The sequence below is a fragment of the Abrus precatorius genome, unplaced genomic scaffold (genome assembly GCF_003935025.1).
Source record: "Abrus precatorius isolate BTA unplaced genomic scaffold, Abrus_2018 Scaffold8, whole genome shotgun sequence".
NCBI lineage: Eukaryota > Viridiplantae > Streptophyta > Magnoliopsida > Fabales > Fabaceae > Abrus > Abrus precatorius.
In genome coordinates this window covers 1,427,602-1,446,459 of record NW_020874428.1, presented here as the reverse complement: position 1 = coordinate 1,446,459, position 18,858 = coordinate 1,427,602, and the positions used below count along the sequence as shown (strand labels likewise).

At 29.6% G+C, this 18,858-nt stretch overlaps 3 protein-coding genes and 1 non-coding gene across 4 annotated transcripts; 2 read left to right on the top strand and 2 right to left on the bottom strand.

Annotated features, from left to right (window-relative positions):
* Positions 1–1,085: 1,085 nt before the first annotated feature.
* On the bottom strand, positions 1,086–3,325 carry LOC113847246. Its single transcript, XM_027476229.1, has 4 exons — positions 3,156–3,325; positions 2,957–3,052; positions 1,979–2,199; positions 1,086–1,554 (listed from the first exon to the last, which is right to left on the bottom strand). Exons 2-4 carry the CDS (start codon positions 3,044–3,046, stop codon positions 1,260–1,262), a joined length of 606 nt encoding a protein of 201 aa, XP_027332030.1. The 5' UTR covers positions 3,047–3,052; positions 3,156–3,325; the 3' UTR covers positions 1,086–1,259.
* Positions 3,326–10,477: 7,152 nt separating this feature from the next.
* On the top strand, positions 10,478–12,835 carry LOC113847315 (mediator of RNA polymerase II transcription subunit 36a-like). Its single transcript, XM_027476326.1, has 6 exons — positions 10,478–10,957; positions 11,097–11,192; positions 11,285–11,362; positions 11,440–11,616; positions 12,160–12,228; positions 12,540–12,835. Exons 1-6 carry the CDS (start codon positions 10,616–10,618, stop codon positions 12,714–12,716), a joined length of 939 nt encoding a protein of 312 aa, XP_027332127.1. The 5' UTR covers positions 10,478–10,615; the 3' UTR covers positions 12,717–12,835.
* LOC113848673 lies at positions 11,784–11,856 on the top strand. The gene has a single exon (XR_003501936.1). It is a non-coding gene; the product is annotated as a small nucleolar RNA snoR60 (small nucleolar RNA).
* A 1,375-nt stretch (positions 12,836–14,210) lies between the features above and the next one.
* LOC113847908 (putative RNA methyltransferase At5g10620) lies at positions 14,211–17,882 on the bottom strand. Its single transcript, XM_027477240.1, has 7 exons — positions 17,746–17,882; positions 17,632–17,663; positions 17,333–17,475; positions 16,587–16,653; positions 15,717–15,794; positions 14,700–14,845; positions 14,211–14,250 (listed from the first exon to the last, which is right to left on the bottom strand). Exons 1-7 carry the CDS (start codon positions 17,789–17,791, stop codon positions 14,211–14,213), a joined length of 552 nt encoding a protein of 183 aa, XP_027333041.1. The 5' UTR covers positions 17,792–17,882.
* Between the last annotated feature and the right edge of the window lie 976 nt (positions 17,883–18,858).

The window sequence follows — 18,858 nt, the reverse complement described above, 5'->3', positions numbered from 1 at the left end:
TTCCTATTGTAGTTTTTAATACAAAATTTCTTAACTAATACCTTCAAAACATTCTATAGTAATGCTAACAGTACATGTATTTAACTTGAATCCCTTTGTATGTTTTTATCCATGTATATAAAATGCTGACAATATATTTACAAACTCTTTTTAACATGAAATTTTTTTAACTTAAGTCTTAGGATTAAATTTAAGCAATTAATATAATAAAATAATATTAAAAAATATTTATTACATTTTAACATTTTCAATATAATAAATATATTTTTAATAAAAAAACTATTTTATATGATTAAACTCAATCTAAAGATTAAGATGAACTAAACCCTTTTAATATATTCTTAAGAAATGTTTGAAAAAAGTTGAAGAAAAAAAACAATTTTTTATTTTTAAATAATAAAGTTATACGTCATGCAAATCAATAAATAAATAATTATTTATTTCTTCTATTTTTTAATAATAAATAAATATATAAGTTTTTAAGACCAATATAAAGTAATTATATATCATCAATTTATAATATATTTAAAAAATACTTATAATAATTTAGTAATCATACATTAAATGAATGAATATATTTACTTATATGACTAACCAGTGAAAGATTTTATGATGTAAATCTTTCAATAAATAAATATAAAAAAATTAGTAATTAAAACATCTAAAAATAGTCTATTTCTTATAAATAAAATTAAAAAAGATATATTAAATTTATATTAATCTATTATTTTTAAATATAGTTCTCTAAAATACGCTACCTTTATATCACTGTAATACGCTTAATCACTGTGTTTGTCGCCCCCTCCTTTCAGCTAAACCAAATATGCATGTCTGTATAATATTTGTGTGGTATCTTCTGGATTAAAGTTAATTTCAATATAATTATCGTAGTAAGCTGAAAAAAACACTAGAATAGAATATCCATCATTATTAGCCTACAGAATAAGAGTACCAGAACTTCAGTTCCAGTGATTGTCGTAGGTAAACCCAGTCGCTGAAAACTATAAACATTTCAGGAGGCAAAAAAATATCCACGCCATCACAAGGTAGTCAAGAAATAAAAATGTTCAAAATCAAGGAATAAAAGAAGAGAAATTCATTGACAAGGAATCCTCTTGATAAACAGCTATATGTTACTGCAGTACTGCTTAGAGAACAAGCAATAAAATTATGTACATTCAAATAATTGTTCAGCGTGATTAAAAGGAAATTACAGAAGTACATGAGTAACATTTATTTTCTACTTTGAGTAACACATTTCATGCACTTCTCTTCACTCCTACATCAACATCATAAGCATCAGAGGAAGCTTTACCAAATTCACCATTATCACCTTCTTCTTCGAAAAAGTCCTCCCGAGCATTGTCAGCTAACATAAGAGCAATCAACCAAAGGAGAGATGAATCAAGGGATAAAAAGGCACCACCTCCCAGGAGACCAGTTTTAGCTGTAGGACATTCATAGTTGATATCACGATGTACATTGTTAGTTATGTGAAGCTGTTGGGTAATCGTTGGCCATAACAGCATAGCTGCAGCTAATCCAGTGATAAACCTTTGCACAGAACAAAAGTCATTCATCAGAAATCAGAACAATGTAGCAGAGATCAATACGAAACTCAATTTGACAGTAATACTAATAATAAGTGTTTTGCATTTCAATCAACTAAATGTAAGGCCCATTTAAATGCAAAATCACATTAACCAGTAGAGGCTGAAAAATTATAAAGCCAAGTCACACTATCTACGGCACATAGAAGAAGCATGTTAAATTGTTACTGGACTTGCTCATATAAAAATTGGAACAGCTACAGCCTTTCAAAATGGAGAACAAAGATCCAGATATTTAATATCAAAGAAAATTACAAGAATCAATTCCTAAGACAATCAATATCTATTTGCCACAAACAAGGAAAAGGAATAATAAAATAATTAATCATAAGAATTGGATAATAGTATAAGGAAGGAACAGTACTTACAATGCAATGTTGAAGAACAACGTGAAAGTGGAGTGTTTAAACAGAACCCCTTGTGGAACAGACTTTCCTTTGTAAGGATAAAACAGAGACAGGTACCCAGCCACGGTGGATGCAACAAGAAATGCTACAGAAAGATACCCCAACACAACAGTTGGATCAGATGGGTACTTGCAGGTGACAGAGACACCATCTCCACCACGCACAGGTGTTCCAGCTGCAGGCTGTAAAAATGAAAATATATTTATGTCTTTTGTATGTGTGTGCATGCACACATTTGTGGAATCAATGCACCAGCCAACGCATAACATGTAAGACAATCAATTTTGTTATCCTCATTTTTCCTTACATTCATTCTCCACAGTCCTTTTTATCTCTCTCTCTCTGCCTCTTTTATAATGTCACCAATCACTTCTCTTACTTTCTTCTTTTTGTTTTTCCTTTTCTTTCATGTCTCTCTCTTTCCTCCACCCACCTCACACCCAAAACAAAGATGTCAAGATATAATTATTCATCAACAACAAGCTTCAAAAAGAAACCATATTGAACGTATTAAAGAACAAACATAATTTATACAACAGACACAAGAAGTTGACAAATGTGCATCATGTGATATAATGAATTCATTAGATTATCTCGTATATGAAATACACTATTTTCAATTCTTATCCTTAATGCAATTGAGAGGCCAAAATGTGGAGTGTGGTTGGATTCTTCAACGGGCATAAATTCTTATTTAATTTCAGGCTTGAACCGATATGAATTTTTATGTAATTCCAAGCTGCTAGATATAGTTTCTACAGAAATTTTAATGGGTAGATAAACACATAATGCAAATAAAAATTACTTCCCACCTTATCAAACAAGCACAACCTTATCCAAAAGCAGGAATATAACAATTTTCAAATGCACATCTCATCCTTCAAATTGGAATGATTATTACAAATTGTGATTTAGGATTCCTCATGTTAGGCTAATTACCTTCTTGTTTTCAGCAACAACGCCCAAAATGAAAGACACAACGCCGAACGCTGATACAATCAAAGCCATTTGTTTCAGCGTGGCAGCCATAGTGCCCTGCAAGACGCGAATTCAGACAATAATAACGAGCAGAGGAAAAAACGTTTTTCTTTATTTTAATTTATGAAACAAACAGAGAATGGAATTAAAAATGACGTGCCTGAAGGAGATCTCTGAATCACTTCAAAGATACAAACGTTGAGCACGGAATTCAAGATCCCCTGTCTCAGACACACATATAAGTGGGCGATACAAAGAGCGAGGAATTCGCGTGCGACAACCTTTGTTCGGTGGCAGCGGTCACCCCAATAAGTCAATTTGTTTCAAATATAAAATTCATGTATTTGGATAAGAATAGCGGTTAAATTCATCGTTTTTTTTTATCCTTTTCCTCGAGACACTAGTATTTTACAGCTGTTGATCATGAATCGTCATTTACAATTGTTAAAACTCTTACCTTTTGCTTTTAATTATGGAGTATTTTTTTAATATATTAATAATTTTATTTATTTATTACATTTTTGTTCCTCATAGTCCGTGTGTGATTTTGATCTTTATTGTTTTCTTCTTGATGTTTACATTTAATTATCATAATATTAATATATTGTTAATAAAAAAAGATACTATATTATATGTGTAAATTTAATTTTAAGATTTGAAATTAAAAGTTTACTTTTTTAGTTGATAAAATTAAGTCTTCAACACATATTTGGTTAATAAAAATATGATTTATTTAAAAAGATAAAGGAAAAACATAAAAGAAATATTTAAATAAAAATAAAAATATTTTCATTATTTATTATTGTTGTTATACATTTTTCTTTTATTGATTCAAACAATTAGTGTTATGTCATACTTTATTATATTTTTATTAGGCATTATTATATAAAATATGATATGATAGACTTAATTTTAATATAAAAAAATAAAACATTGAATATGAACATCTAAAAGTAAGAGAACTAAAAATTATACATAAGTTAAAATATTAAAAAATTAAAATACGAACAATAAAATATACACATATAATTATCAAATATTTTAACTAATTTATAAACAATAATCTATATACACCTTACAACACTCTAAAATAAGAGTATAAAAAAAGTTAAATATAGATTTAAAATATTTTTAATTGATGTAATTTGTTACAAAAAATATATAACACTTATTTTTCTCTTTCTTTACAATCTTGAGCCATGTGAGCGTTTTAAAATACTTCATTTCAACCAACTTCAACAATATGCTTCTATTAAAAGGGGAGTATCCCTAATGAAAAAGACTTATACTTGAGAGAAAGATTGTTGAGCTAAGAAGTATGAGTGAAATAGTCATAAATTGGATACAAATGAGAAGTTGAGCAATATATAAGTGACATGAGCTTATAATCTAATGCCTTAATATTTTAAGATCGGATGGGGAATTCAAGTTTGTTTATATGATTTACTCATGGTCTGTTGAAAGATATCATATTCGTGTTTTAGCCCCCTTATATGTCATGACAAGTGATATCAAAGCAAAAGATACATCTAAGTGGTTAGCTGAAGACATGTGTAAGGAATTACTGGTGAATTCATGCGAAAGAATCATTATTTTAAAAGTCTTCCCAATAATGTGAAGGTTATTCATGTTAGGAGATTATCATATGAAAGCATTCCTAACAATGTTGAGATTGGGTGACATGTCTAGTTGATGAGAGCTAATTATGATTAACGACGATGGTTGAAGGATGGTATGCACTTTAGATAACTAAAGAGGAGAGTCTTTGATTCTAATATAGATGTTGTAGGTCTAACAATTACTGAATAAGAAGCATGAGAAAAGAAACTAGTAGAAATGTGAAATAATTTTACTATAAAAAAAATTTTTTTGATTGTTAATGATTTAGGAGAATTTTAACGTAAGTAAAGAATTATTAAGATGTTTTGAATTTATATATAACCTAGTTTTTCTATCGTCTCTTGAAGTCATTATTACTTTAATGGATTATAATGATGAATTACAAGTTGTTATAGTGAGTTATCAGTCATTATGCATATGAAATTTAAAAGCAAAAAAGACATTTTTTTTTATCAAGTAGATAGTACATTATATTCACGTATTAAAGTAATAAAAATTTCTCAATATGTCTGTAGACATAGTATATTAATTGAACCATGTTAATATATTTATATTTCTGCTTCTTCCTATTATCTTTTTTCATTTGTGTCATAACAAGTTCAAACTCTACGTATATATGTAGATAAAAAATTAAATCAATAATGTTGAATGAATAAATTGTACATTTTCTAATAGTTATTATGTAATCTTTGACTTTATTAAAAAAATTAAAAGGAAAAAATCATTAACAACAAACAAAGCCTTCATTTATTTTAGCTTCATGGACCCACTTTGATTGTTATTAAGTTCTAAAATGACACTGTATAAAACTACAAAAATGAATAATGATGGTTTGATATGAAAGGAAGGAGTATAAAACGGTGCTTTCATGGTAAACTTGACAATGGTATGATGATTAGTAACATAGGAAGATGGAGTTTTAAAATTACACCATTAGTGGTTGGAGAAAGCTGTCATAAGTTTAATTTTAATGATGAAAGATGATGCTAAATAAAGATTGGTAGTAAGAATAACAAGCAACTCTAAGTTAGAAGGAGATGAAATTGAGAAAAAGCAAAAATAAACTATCATAATTAAGGTTATTTTAAAAAAAATGAAAACAAAAACTAAATAGTGTGAAAAAAAAAGAAAAAATAATGCAAAAAAGTAACCTTCATAAATGAAAAGACTAATGTCGTTAAAAAAAAAGTAAAATAAAGAAATTATTCTCCATACTGTTCAAGTATCATATCCACCTAGTATAACACTTAAATTGCAGTGTTATGCGCCTATGATTTCCATTGTTTTCAATGCATCCTAACTTCATTAACTTACAAAGTGTTGGGAATAATTACATATGCCAAACACCCAACTTTATCATGTACTCCATTTCAATTATAGTAAGAAAGTGTTATTTTCTTACTTTATCCTATATACATTATTTTGATATAATAGTTTATTTAATAAAGATCCTTATTAAATTAAAGATTTCTTATCATAATAGAAATTATGAAAATAAGAAATATATCTCTTACAATTTAATTTAAATTATTCTTAATCACAAGATTATTATAAATAAGACATTAATAATCTAGACAGATCAATATATATGTGATAGTATTTATTAGATGAATATTAATATATCTCATTTTTTAATTTACATATATAAATGACGCATATATGAATGTGGTCATTGAATTGACTTAAGCCTATAATTTTTTATGGTTAATATTATCTTATATTATCAATAGAAAATTCTCTAAAAAAATATAAAATTTTCTTTGATATGAGATTATTATAGTAATCAATAAGTCATTTATTATATTTTAATTTTAGACATCTATTGCTTTAGAGGACTAGTTGAATAGATATTAAATATAATTAAATACTTGTAGGATTAATGATAATTTAAAAAGGAATCCATTAACAGGTAATGAGTTTTAAGTAAAATATATTATTTCATATTATCTAGACATTGAGGAGTACTTCTAGACACCAACTTTGATTAGTAAATTAATGATTATTAATTTATTAACAACTTAGTATTAAACTTACAAGGTCATACACTAACGAGTTTTCTAATATGTACAAAAAAAAATTATTATTTGATTATTAAGATTATGGAATCTATTTTGTCAAATAGATAATATTTCTTTTATAAATGATATTATTATATTTTTTGCTACCACCAAGAATATTAATAATAAGACAACAACATAATATATAATTTGTTGTTTGAGAACAAATAAAAAATTCAATTGTTGAAAGTGCAGAGTTGTCAGTTCAATCAATTGACTTAGTCAATGTATCAACATGTACCAACAAGATGAGGAAACACAAACCGAAGGTTATAGAATGGTAGAGCAAATATATTAGGTTATCGTCAAGAGTTGGTAAAAATGGTCACCAATAGTTGGTTACAGGTATATTACTATGCATTTTAAACAAAATGCTACATTTTACTATTAAAAAAACATAAAGGGATGGATAAAGTCCTTTCCTCTCTCTCTACTGGTCATTGTTTCGCAATCAAAGAGTTTTGAGCAAGAGAAGGAGTTGACACAAGAGAATTAGTTTATTGAAGAAATTTTACTACTCGAGAGAGATCAACATGTACGCATTTTAAAGTTTTTCATTTGATCTAGTATATTTTGGTATAAAATAAATCATACTTTTTTCATGTTGATGTTACGAACACCTATTTTTTACCATACAAATTTCTTGTAGTCCTGTAATCATAAGGAATCATCTTTTCAATTCATATAGGACAATAAATTCATATTGAAATATTAAAGATGCTGATATAACTATTAACTTCTTTATTTTTACTTTCAACAACGTCTTTAATCATATCAATTGCCTTTGTTATAAGTCTCTCTCTTGTTATTCTTATCTGAAATTATAATGTTGTTAGTCAAATATTTTGTGAAGCAAGAGGAAAAAAAATGCATAAATAATTCTAATCACAGTATCCTTTCTTCACATTCATCAAATGGAATAAATTTTCCATGTTAATCACAAAATATGTAGCTATTTTACAATTCTACTTTGTTAAAGGATCTCCCCAAGAACATTGAGAGGAAGATCATCTGAACTGACCACATCTTTCACAGAGCTCACACCTTTCAGAGAGCTCAAGTAACAACGAAACTGCAAAATAAATAAATAAATAAAATAAAATAAAAATAAAAGCAAATGGATCTTGAAGAAGGGATAAAAAAACATTAAGAATACACAGGATCCAACTTATGTCATGTGTGCTTTCAATACTCCTTGCTCTTTCTTTCTCTGGTAGATGAGAAAATCGACTAAAAGAAGAGTCAAAAAGACGAGTATAAAGCACATATAACACTTATAGCATATGTTCTTTATTTTAGGGTTCATTACTTCTTCCTTAAAGAGGTATCATTCCTCAAACATAAAAAATATTTTTAAACTCAATCTCGTCCTGCACAAGTCATAACTGCCAAAGAGAATCGTGAGAGCCAAAATCATCGCTATACCTATCCAGTAAAGTGAGTATATGCAAGTGATTCTAAAAATTCATCGAAAGTCTTCTCGTAGGATTCATTGTAGATGTACTCTCCTTTTAGACTTTCTTTGAAAAAGAACAAAGTTGAAGCAGAAAAAGAGACACATAACTAAATAATAAGCAAAGGGGAGTGCATTAGCATCATCCCAACACCGTGGGAGTATATGTAGCTCCAACTCACCAATATTGACTTCATTTCATTGTGTAATTCTCAGTCCAAGTACTTCTCAGCTTTAGTTTCTTACACTTTCTTATTCTCACCCCGATAACAAAAGCAGAAACAAGTATCAAAGTTGAAGAAAAACACAACGCTCATTCAGAATTAACATTCTAGTTACCTCTGGTTAGTCTACCTGCCATGCACCCTTCCCCTCTTAATTCTCGCTTAAATTTCTAATTTACTTCACCCACCCTAATCCTATAACTCTTACCCTTAAGAAAGGTGCAATCACATAAAACTTAATCACATTAAATTTACCTGCCATGCAATTGACTTTAAAATCTTTTATTTGCTTGGGGCCTGAAACACTAGTTTATTTCATCGTGTAGCCGACCTTCACCCTTCCTCATATTTATCCCTTGCATTGCCATTTAACCACGTGTGTAACAAAAGGAAAATGTTACTTGCCTTGCTATTCAATCACCACGTGTAAACCCTTCAAAATTCAGAATTCCAAAGTGAATGTTTCACGTAACTTATCGTATGATCCTACGTTAGTGTTAGGAATAATGTCCTGTTACTTTTTACGACTTGCATGTTCTGTGTTGAATAAAACGTTGCTTGTTTGACTTATTAGACAGAGTCACAGGAGAATGTTAATATAAATATATATACAATTTTGACACACATGAAATTCATCACATGTTTTCTGTTCTCTCACATTTGCGACAAAACTACTTTACCATGAAATTATGTTTTAAACAGATGGAAAGTAACCAGTGATGATACAGCAGAAAAATCTTGGTCCTTTTTAAGATCAGGAAATTATTACAGGTGCTGCACCACCAAATTAATATTGTAAAAAAGATGAGTCAATACTGTTTGCACTGTCACCAGTATCATAGAAAGCCACCCAGAACTGGGAAGAGAAATTTAAATTTTAAAATGCATTTTAGGTAAGACTTCACGTAAAAAGTATCACACAATCAATTAAAGATTCATTATCAGAAAATCAGTGGAGGCAGAGTGAACATGAAATAATGCCATTTTTCTTATTTGAAGTGGTCATATTGTTTCATCAATGTCAAGCACCAAGAAGATGGACAAGTCTTAAAGAAGGCCAAGATATGTTATTAAAATCAACCCTATAAACATGAACAAGCTAATTTTATGATTTTGATACAAGCTCAAGGTGATATATGGTACGAAGACATCCAAAATGATTTCAACGGAATCTATTATTTATGTTCTCTGTTCAAGATTTGAGATAGAATTTCAATTCCATGGTAATCAATTTTCTTTAAAATGAAGGAAACTAACACTAAGCTTGAAACCAAGTTCATCATCAAGCTGCCTACACCTTCATCTTCGCCATCACAATAACAAGGTTGATGTTGTTGCTCTTTATGTCATTTTTATCCACGTTATTACAATACTGTTTAGTCTTTCCATTTATTTTTGTTGGCTTTATTTTAATATTTACCCTTATATTTTAATCATGCTTACTCCAGTTTTACAGTAAACAATTAAAGTTTCTTTTACATTTACTTCCAAATTTTATTTGTTAAGTTTTATACTGGCTGATTGTTGTCCTAATTTATACTAAACAATTAAATATAATAATGTAATTTTATCATGCTTAATTCCAAATTTATTTATTAATTTTATACTCACCAATGATGTGATTTTTATGCTTAATTAAATATAACAAAAATATATATTATAAAAAAGAAAAAAAAACATTTTTAAAGCACAAAAAAATGTCATCTTAAGTATTGAAAATTTTTTCACCACTAAAAATATCTTTTGAATTATAAAAATTTATATTTTTTAAACAAAAAAAAGACTTACCATCTTTTGGATCTATCTGGCTTCTGCCACTAAGAACCGTTGTGAACGAATATTTTACCTCATATTTTGGTATTCAAGTTTTCTTCATACAAAAGAAAAGACTCGTTTTGGACTTATTTAGTTTTTTAAATGTTTTTAATAACTAATTACTAAAATAATTTAAAAATTAAAATACTTTTTTACTTGAGATTTTTGAGACCCAACTTATTTTCTTTTATTTTTTCAATTAATTTTTACTTATAAAAATACGATATTTTATTTATTTTATTTTTTTTAATTAAATTTGATGGAGGGACGTTTTGCGTAGGAACAAGAGAAGTGGATTGACAGGATTAGGGTTGCCCGATGGATCTGAAAAATTAAATCAAAACCCTCCCTCTTAAACCCTAACTCTTCTCAGACTATAAAAGCCCCCCCAAAACCCCTCCTTTTTCGCTGCAATTCATCTCGTCGCCGTTTTCGCACTCTGCTCTCGAAGATGGCTCCTCCTCAAGGTCGTGGTGGTGGCGGTGGAGGGTTCAGAGGTAGGGGTGATAGAGGGAGAGGAAGAGGTGGAGGAGGAAGAGGAGGAGATAGAGGTGGCACACCGTTCAAAGCACGTGGTGGTGGCCGAGGAGGAAGTAGAGGTGGTGGCCGTGGAGGAGGAAGAGGTGGTGGCCGTGGCGGTGGCAGGGGCGGAATGAAGGGAGGGAGCAAGGTTGTTGTTGAGCCTCACAGACATGAAGGTATTTTCATTGCTAAGGGTAAAGAAGATGCTCTTGTAACTAAGAATCTTGTCCCTGGTGAAGCTGTTTACAATGAGAAAAGGATTACTGTGCAGGTTCTCATCTTTCTGATTTTTTAAAAGTTCTCTGATTTTTAGTGATTTATTTTTTTATTAAATAGGAAAAAGGTTTGTATGTTGTATAAATTAAGGATGGTTGTGTTGTTGGTGACATGTGAATGTTTGTATTTTTTAGAATGAGGATGGTACCAAAGAAGAGTATAGGGTTTGGAACCCTTTCCGTTCAAAGTTGGCTGCTGCTATCCTTGGTGGGGTTGACAACATATGGATTGTAAGAAGTTTCCCTGATAAACGCGCTGTGTTTTGTCATTGTGCTTTCAAATACACTATTCTGACATTTTGTTTATTGTTTTACTTATAAAGAAACCTGGAGCGCGGGTTCTTTACCTAGGAGCTGCTTCTGGAACAACTGTTTCCCATGTATCGGACGTTGTTGGCCCAGTAGGTCAAGTTCAAAATTGCAAGATCTTTGCATGTGTTGTTTAAAAAGGCTGATTAGAGTATTTATTGCTTTATAGACTGGAGTTGTATATGCGGTAGAATTTTCCCATAGAAGTGGACGTGACTTGGTCAATATGGCAAAGAAGCGGACTAATGTCATACCCATTATTGAAGATGCTAGACATCCAGCTAAGTACAGAATGTTGGTTGGCATGGTAGATGTGATATTTTCTGATGTTGCCCAACCCGATCAGGTGTAAATTTCTTACGATACTCTTGAGGGTGGTTCTATCCTTGTTACAGTTACAGCACATTTATTATTAGTGTTATATAAAGTCGATGTTTTTCAGTCTTTATTGCCATATAGTCATTGTTTTCATTTTTACTATTCATTACAGAGTGGTTCAATATGGGATAATCAGTGCATATGATGAGTTATACTCGGATTCCCCTTCAAGACATTTTGGATGATGTAGACCCGAGTTTCTGATGCACTTCAATTTCTTTAATTTGTTTTTGTATATAATGTCTGATTATTTTAATTTTAATTCAGTGATTGGCGGTTTATTTTTCTTTGATCATTGCATGTATACCTGTTTGATACCTATAATTACTGAATTTTTAATTTACTGTTATTTTAATAAATTGGTATTGGTGTATTTACTGTTTGGTCTGTTTGTTTTCAATTTTGTGGAATTCTTACTTGTTTATACTTTTAATAGAAATGAATTCTATTGGAAAATCAAGTTAGTGTATTGATCAGTTTTTCTTCTATGATTTTTGTGTGACCATTGCAGGCAAGGATTTTGGGGTTGAATGCTTCATATTATCTCAAAGCTGGGGGTCATTTTGTCATTTCAATTAAGGTTTGTTCAGAAATTTATTCACGTTTTTGTTAGAAATTGGGTGGTGCGACTTATCATAATAAGGGCCAAGTGTGGAGAACATTGTGGAAAGGGTGACCCTGTGTTGTGTCAAGTCTTTCCCCTTACTTTTTAACATTGTGAACAAATTTTCATGACAATTTTAAATTTATGTTATGGTTCTTTGGTTGGTAGATTGCAAGTCAAGTTGTAAAGTGGTGGGTTGTGTCTTAAGTTATTTGCTGATGGTATTAAATCATGCTATTTGCTGATGGTATTAAATCATGCTCACTCAGATCATTTCTGTATGTTAGGCTAATTGCATTGACTCCACCGTCCCTGCTGAGTCCGTGTTTGCTAGTGAAGTCAACAAGCTGAAGGCAGACCAATTTAAGCCTTCGGAACAAGTCACTCTTGAACCATTTGAGAGGGACCATGCCTGTGTTGTTGGTGGATACAGAATGCCCAAGAAGAAAAAAGATGCCGAGTAGATTGCTTTTTACAATGTCATTTCAATATTTTATTTTACTCTATTTTGCCTAGTTCTGATGAGTTTAATGTACCTCTGAAACACTTTCTTATTAAGAAGTATTATTTTTATGATTCCCTTATGAAGAATGGGTTTATTACTTCTTTTCTAACATTAATTTGCATTTTAATGAGCTAATCTCCCTTTGACCAAAAAAGAAATAAGCAAATTTGCGTAACTTCCTATCCAAACTGAACCAAATCTTAGGGGATGTGTCTATCCTAGCCTTGTTATTGTTATGTGATTGATTGATTTATTATTAAGAAAAAAGAAAAGATTTACCATTTTCTGTATCTAACTAGTTTCTGCCATTTGTAAGCAAATATATTATTTTAAATTCTCATGTTTTGGTATTTAAGTTTTTTTTCATATGAAAGAAAAAGAGCCTATTTCGGACTTATTTAGGTTTTTTTATGTTTTTAATAACTAATTACTAAAATAATTTAAAAATTAAAAATTTTTTATTTGAAATTTTTTTTGCCACGACTTATTTTCTTTCATTTTTTAATTAAATTTTTTTACAAAAGATATTAAATTTTATTTTATTTTATTTTTTAATTAAATTTCATTAAAAAATTTAATTTCTGTTAAATTTATCTAAATTAAAGATGAAAGTTATTTTTTAAAAGAATTTATTTTAGGGAGTGTTGTAACAAGAAGGGTCCTAAAAGAAGAAAAGGAAGAGTGGCAGTGCTAAGAGAACTCTCACATCTATCTCTCTCCTCACCTCAGTCTCCATATTTAACCTCATCCATTTCCAACTTTCTTTTTTCCTCTCACCCGCATACTTACCTCTGATCTTTTTTCCTATACTTGTTTCTCTTCATCCCTGTCCATCTCCGGCCTCCTCTTCACCACATTTAGCCTCCTTCTCTCTCATAAGAAATATACAAAATTCACTTAAACAAATTTAAGTTAAAAAAATGACATTTTTTTCATTTTGCTTAAAAGTAAGAATAAAAATAAATCTCCAATTTCCATTGTAAGATCTCAACAGTTGAGAATTTCTTCAAATTTGCTGTGAAAGCATTTCTAAATAAGATATAGGGTCATCTACAAATAAAATAATGTAAGTGCAAGAATAAATATCATATAACATTCACTTAACATTTTATAAAAAAAATTAATTTAATACTCAAAATCCATAAAAAAATAATATTTTCTACATTTGATAATGAAAATTTATTAGATTGGTGTTATAAAAAGATTAGAATTTTTTATCAACAAAATAACTTTCGTTAGTAATTATAACAATCGTCTTATCAATTTGGAGAAAAGATATTCTAAGTCCTACCTCCCCGTCCCCATCCAATTCCCCAGAAAATGATTTTTGACGTCACTTCATATGTTCACTCCAAAATTCAAAAGATGCAAATTCGGTGAAAGATAAGACATAAAAGGTTCAGAGGAAAACAGGACTCATAATAAATGACATATATTAAAGATAATAAGATGTCTAATGATGGTACTTTTGTCCTCTTAGAATGGTCCACGACCTACAAATCACAAATTGCAAAGCGTGTCAGCCACCTAAAAATAATAGTCTCAAGAACATCAACATTTACAAAATGGGAAAATCCCATTCAATTGTAATTTCAAAATTCATCATTCAGTACATGTGAAAAGAAAAGTTATTAGTCAGTGGATTGGGGCCCTTCTGAATTGGTTTATTTGATTCAAAAGCCCAAAATTGGCAATGTAAAAAGGGTTAAAATGTCGGCTTTCATGAAAAGATAAATAGTTGTGTTTACAGTTCTAAGATTTCCTCAGAAACCGAAAGCTACCTTCTCTAAAAGTGGGTTTTTTTGTTCCCCCAAAGTTTTTCTTTTCAATTAAAAAATAAGCTAGCAGGTCATCAATAAGCAACCAGTGCGTTTTCAGACTAGAAATCATGAAAATTATAGAATACAAGTATACAACATTTAAGAGATTCAAATATTGCTACCTGTAAAGTTGTTCCATGAGCACAAGTAATGCTATTTGATGATTTAAGACCAGTGAAGATAACTTGACCGATAGGTTGGCACGTTCCCGCATTTTTCTTCCATGACCATAGGGCCCACCGATACAAAATGATAATCGTGAAACGCCCTGTGAGAAAGCAAACATTAATATATTTTTTTAATTTAAAATGGAATTTTATTCATAGGTATTTTTCTATTAGAAAGAACAGAAGAGTTATGACGTGAATGCAACAAGCAAGGGAATGGACATTAATGTTATTTTCAAATCAAAAGAAACAGATAATCGCACCGACAGATAGACTCTGGAAAGCAGAAATCAAACAATGCAGTAAACAAGTAAAATATATCGTTGCACATAGGTGAAATTGTCATAATTTATAAGCTGCAAAGCAAAGTCTCACTGAGGTGACAAAAATCCATTCCTTACAAAAATAGAGATACTAAATCTGCTTAATTTTGAGATGTATCTAATACTAAATATGATTAAAATACAAACTTGCATAACAGGAAAGAAATCACGCTTCAGGATTTCAAAACCGAGAACCTATTTTGGCCTGCTTGAGAGATAGATGGTTTTTTCTTTTTTCAAGTTACAAGACAAAGGCAAGTTACGAAACTGCTGCAGCCTGGGAGTTTACATAAACTAAAAGTAGATTTGATGTCATCATTCTGGTGGTTGTTAGAAATTGTTTAGTGATAATCTATGTCAATGTACTATAGACTAAGCTCGTGAAAGATAGAAATACACAAAATGACTGATATAAGAACCAAAAAGAGTGAGAAATATGGATGATATTATTTTACTACCACAAAATCTGAACAGAAATGACGTATTCAATCTCAATTTAGACAGGATATCAAGGATCTGTTAGATGGTTGACAACTTATGATGCTTTCTTTCATCATAGTGCCAACAAGCATACTCAATACTTATTATATTATGCCCATACTTGAAGAATTTCCATATAGGGAAGATATCATTTATAATATGTTCTTACAGTATTTCCAGCATCACCCACCAACTCCGCCATTTGCTCAGATCCTATGTCTTGTCCACGTTCATCCAACATTACAACCTATAAGTGCAGGTACATGACAGAGAAAACCTAAATAGGAGGGAAGAAAATGCTAATTCTTGCTGATGAATGAAACAAAGATCTACAAAACTGTAACCGTAACTGTCATAATACAATATTACACTGCAAAAACTAGCAAGGACTTAAAGTAGACACTGCAATATTACACTGCTTGCAAAAATTGAAACCTTGACAATCATAGCAGCTAAAGGTTAAAAATATGACATAGATCCTCATGGACCAAGTGATTGTGTGGGTAAAGTAGGTGTAGTAGTCTATATGGTAGAAAGTGTTACTAACAAGAAAAGGAACCTGATTTTGGTTCCAATACCATGGATAAGTGCATCAAGACCATCAGCACCCAAATCACAATATCGAGTTGACAATAACATCTACCAACGTTTAATGTTACTCCAATGTGCCATCACTACGGACACAGTGCTAACAGAGTATATAAATATAAGTCATATAACACAATTAATATGAGGATACAGTAAGGCTTCAAATATAGATCTGTATGGCTTCATAAAAGTGGGTAATAAGGATAAAAATTCAAAACAATTCAGATAAAGTTAAACTGCAGAAAAAATGGAAGATGATATTATAACTTTATAAGCAAGTGCCAAGCAGCAACTCATTTCAAACACCAAAAGCAATTCCTTTACTTTACTATCCTTCTCATCTCCACAACATAACAGAATACACTTACAATTACAAGTACAAATAATGATGCAAAAATTATTTAACACCATTATTCTAAATTCATGCATGTTGGAGACTATAGTACTATACCCAATCATCAGACCTTATAAGGTTCATCACTGCGGTGTCTTCATCATCAACCTGAGCCCTCTGATCACTACAAGGCCAACAAATGATCCAACCTTTCTATTAGTAGACAATGAAAAATGCAACAACTTCTTGCGTACAAGTCTATTTTGGAGTGAAATGTCAGGAACCTGCTTGCATACATACATCTACAGTGCAGTCACAACATGTGAGTTCAATATCTGTACCCTTCATTCAAATTGAGACAAAGTAAAAATCTGTTTGGCCTGGGAAACATTAACTACTTTCACTGAGAACTACAAAAAAGTCATCTTGTCTGTGGTGGCCGTTTTGTAATTACCAATAAGAATAGTGAAAACAAGATATTCCTTCCAGTCCTTTCTATAATAAATAAATAACTAATTCATCAAAACTAATAAAAAATAATTATCATATTAGTGACTTATATATTAAATAAATAAACATAGCCATATATATGGGTAATGGGTAAATATTTAAATAAATAAACATAGCCATATATATGGGTAATGGGTAAATATGCATCATTAACACAAATTTCATAATAAATAAAAGTATAAAATAATTTAGCAATTAATACCTAAAATTCTATATTTTAGGACTAAAAAAGTATAGTGATTTTTGTAAAAAGGATAATATTTTCATAGCTTTTAATAATAACAGAATACATTTTTTTTTTCCAAAAAATGTGAGCCAAAACTGCTAAAATAAAATTAACACAGCGAAGTCACCGTGCATTTCTGGGATTGGACCGTATTTGAACATCCTCAACACTGCAATAGTACTTGAGCTTTTCTACATACTCATCAACCAGGAGTTGTAGTCCGCGTGATCGCTTCTTTCCCACTGAAAAAATTCGTATAGGAAGTGCTCTCTGCAAAAACTCAAACATTTAATTCTAAATAAACACATACACATTAGAGAGGTACAAAACCCTAACCATTCGACATTAACATTTTGGCAACAGAAAAAAATTGTTTGAAAAATATTAATTGAAAGTAAAACGAACGTAAGAAGAGATGGTTCATACCACTGATTGAGGCGTGTACTTGCATTTTGTACCTGAAAATGTGAGCGGTAAGTGAAGGATTTAAGAGAGAGTGTGAGGGGTAAGAGAGAGAGAGAGAGTATATAAAGTGAAAACCTTTGTGAAGATTGAAACTAACAGAGAGGTGGAATGTTGTGGCCATTCCAAAGTGGTGAAAACTGCGATGGAACGCAAACCAAACCAGTAGAGTGCTCGTCACCTTCTCAAAACAGATAAAACATCAAAGATACGCATTAAGTCAGAATCAAAATCAACCGCCAGATATTACAAAAACAATTATATATTATATTATAAAAATATTTATGATTCATAGTTAAATTTTATAATTTTTTTAATATAATTTTAAGGTATTTCTTCTGTAAATTTAAGAGTATATTGTATATATATTTTTTTAAAGTTTTTATAATATTATAAAAATTAAGAGAAATTTATATATATTTTTAAATAAATTACTTAAACTTTATTTGAGAATTTGGAGGAGAGAAAAAAAAAATTTACAAAGAAAAAATGTATCATGTAACATTGATTAAAATTTAATCTTACCTATTCCTGTGATTATATAACAGATTTAATTTTTTATTTTTTTTTATAAAAATAACATTCTCATTAAATATATAGTACAAAAATATAGGGTAAGAAACTACTATTTTAGGTGATACATTTATTTTGAATTCTATTTTACGAGAGCTTTAAGAATTAAGTTTAAAGAATCCAAGAAGTGACTTCCATAAATTTTCTCCTTACAACTTTTAATATCATTATAAGATAATTTAAAATATTATATTATCAAATTTAGGATTTTAATAAATAAAAACATAGTGTTTTATAAACATGTATAATACTTATATTTAAGTTTAAAATTAGATATAATAAACATGTATAATACTTATATTTAAGTTTAAAAGATTATAAAAATATAATTTTAAAATACGTATTGCATTAAATATAATAAACCCAAGTGTGACATATATTAATTTATTAACGAAAAAGTGTTACTTTTAAAACAAACAATAATATAAATTTCAGTATTTTCTAATGAAATAAGACATAGATAAATCATTTTCAGCACATTTATCTATGACCGTCGTAAATAGACTGTTTATTAAGTTACAATGATTCATGTATTATGTTTATTTTTATTTATTTTTAAGTTAAAAATTTAAATATTTACTTTTAATATGAGAATTTTTTTATTGTACTTGTTTTGGA

Coding starts and splice junctions, on each gene's coding strand:
- LOC113847246 (XM_027476229.1), bottom strand. CDS start 3,046: ATGGCTGCCACGCTGAAACAAATGGCTTTGATTGTATCAGCGTTCGGC. Junction 2,200..2,956: donor TTGTTGCTGAAAACAAGAAG/GTAATTAGCCTA, acceptor TCATTTTTACAG/CCTGCAGCTGGAACACCTGT. Junction 1,555..1,978: donor TTGTTCTTCAACATTGCATT/GTAAGTACTGTT, acceptor TTCTGTGCAAAG/GTTTATCACTGGATTAGCTG.
- LOC113847315 (XM_027476326.1), top strand. CDS start 10,616: ATGGCTCCTCCTCAAGGTCGTGGTGGTGGCGGTGGAGGGTTCAGAGGT. Junction 11,193..11,284: donor GGGTTGACAACATATGGATT/GTAAGAAGTTTC, acceptor TTACTTATAAAG/AAACCTGGAGCGCGGGTTCT. Junction 12,229..12,539: donor ATTTTGTCATTTCAATTAAG/GTTTGTTCAGAA, acceptor TCTGTATGTTAG/GCTAATTGCATTGACTCCAC.
- LOC113847908 (XM_027477240.1), bottom strand. CDS start 17,791: ATGGCCACAACATTCCACCTCTCTGTTAGTTTCAATCTTCACAAAG. Junction 17,476..17,631: donor AGTACACGCCTCAATCAGTG/GTATGAACCATC, acceptor GAGTTTTTGCAG/AGAGCACTTCCTATACGAAT. Junction 14,846..15,716: donor TGGGTGATGCTGGAAATACT/GTAAGAACATAT, acceptor GCTTTCTCACAG/GGCGTTTCACGATTATCATT.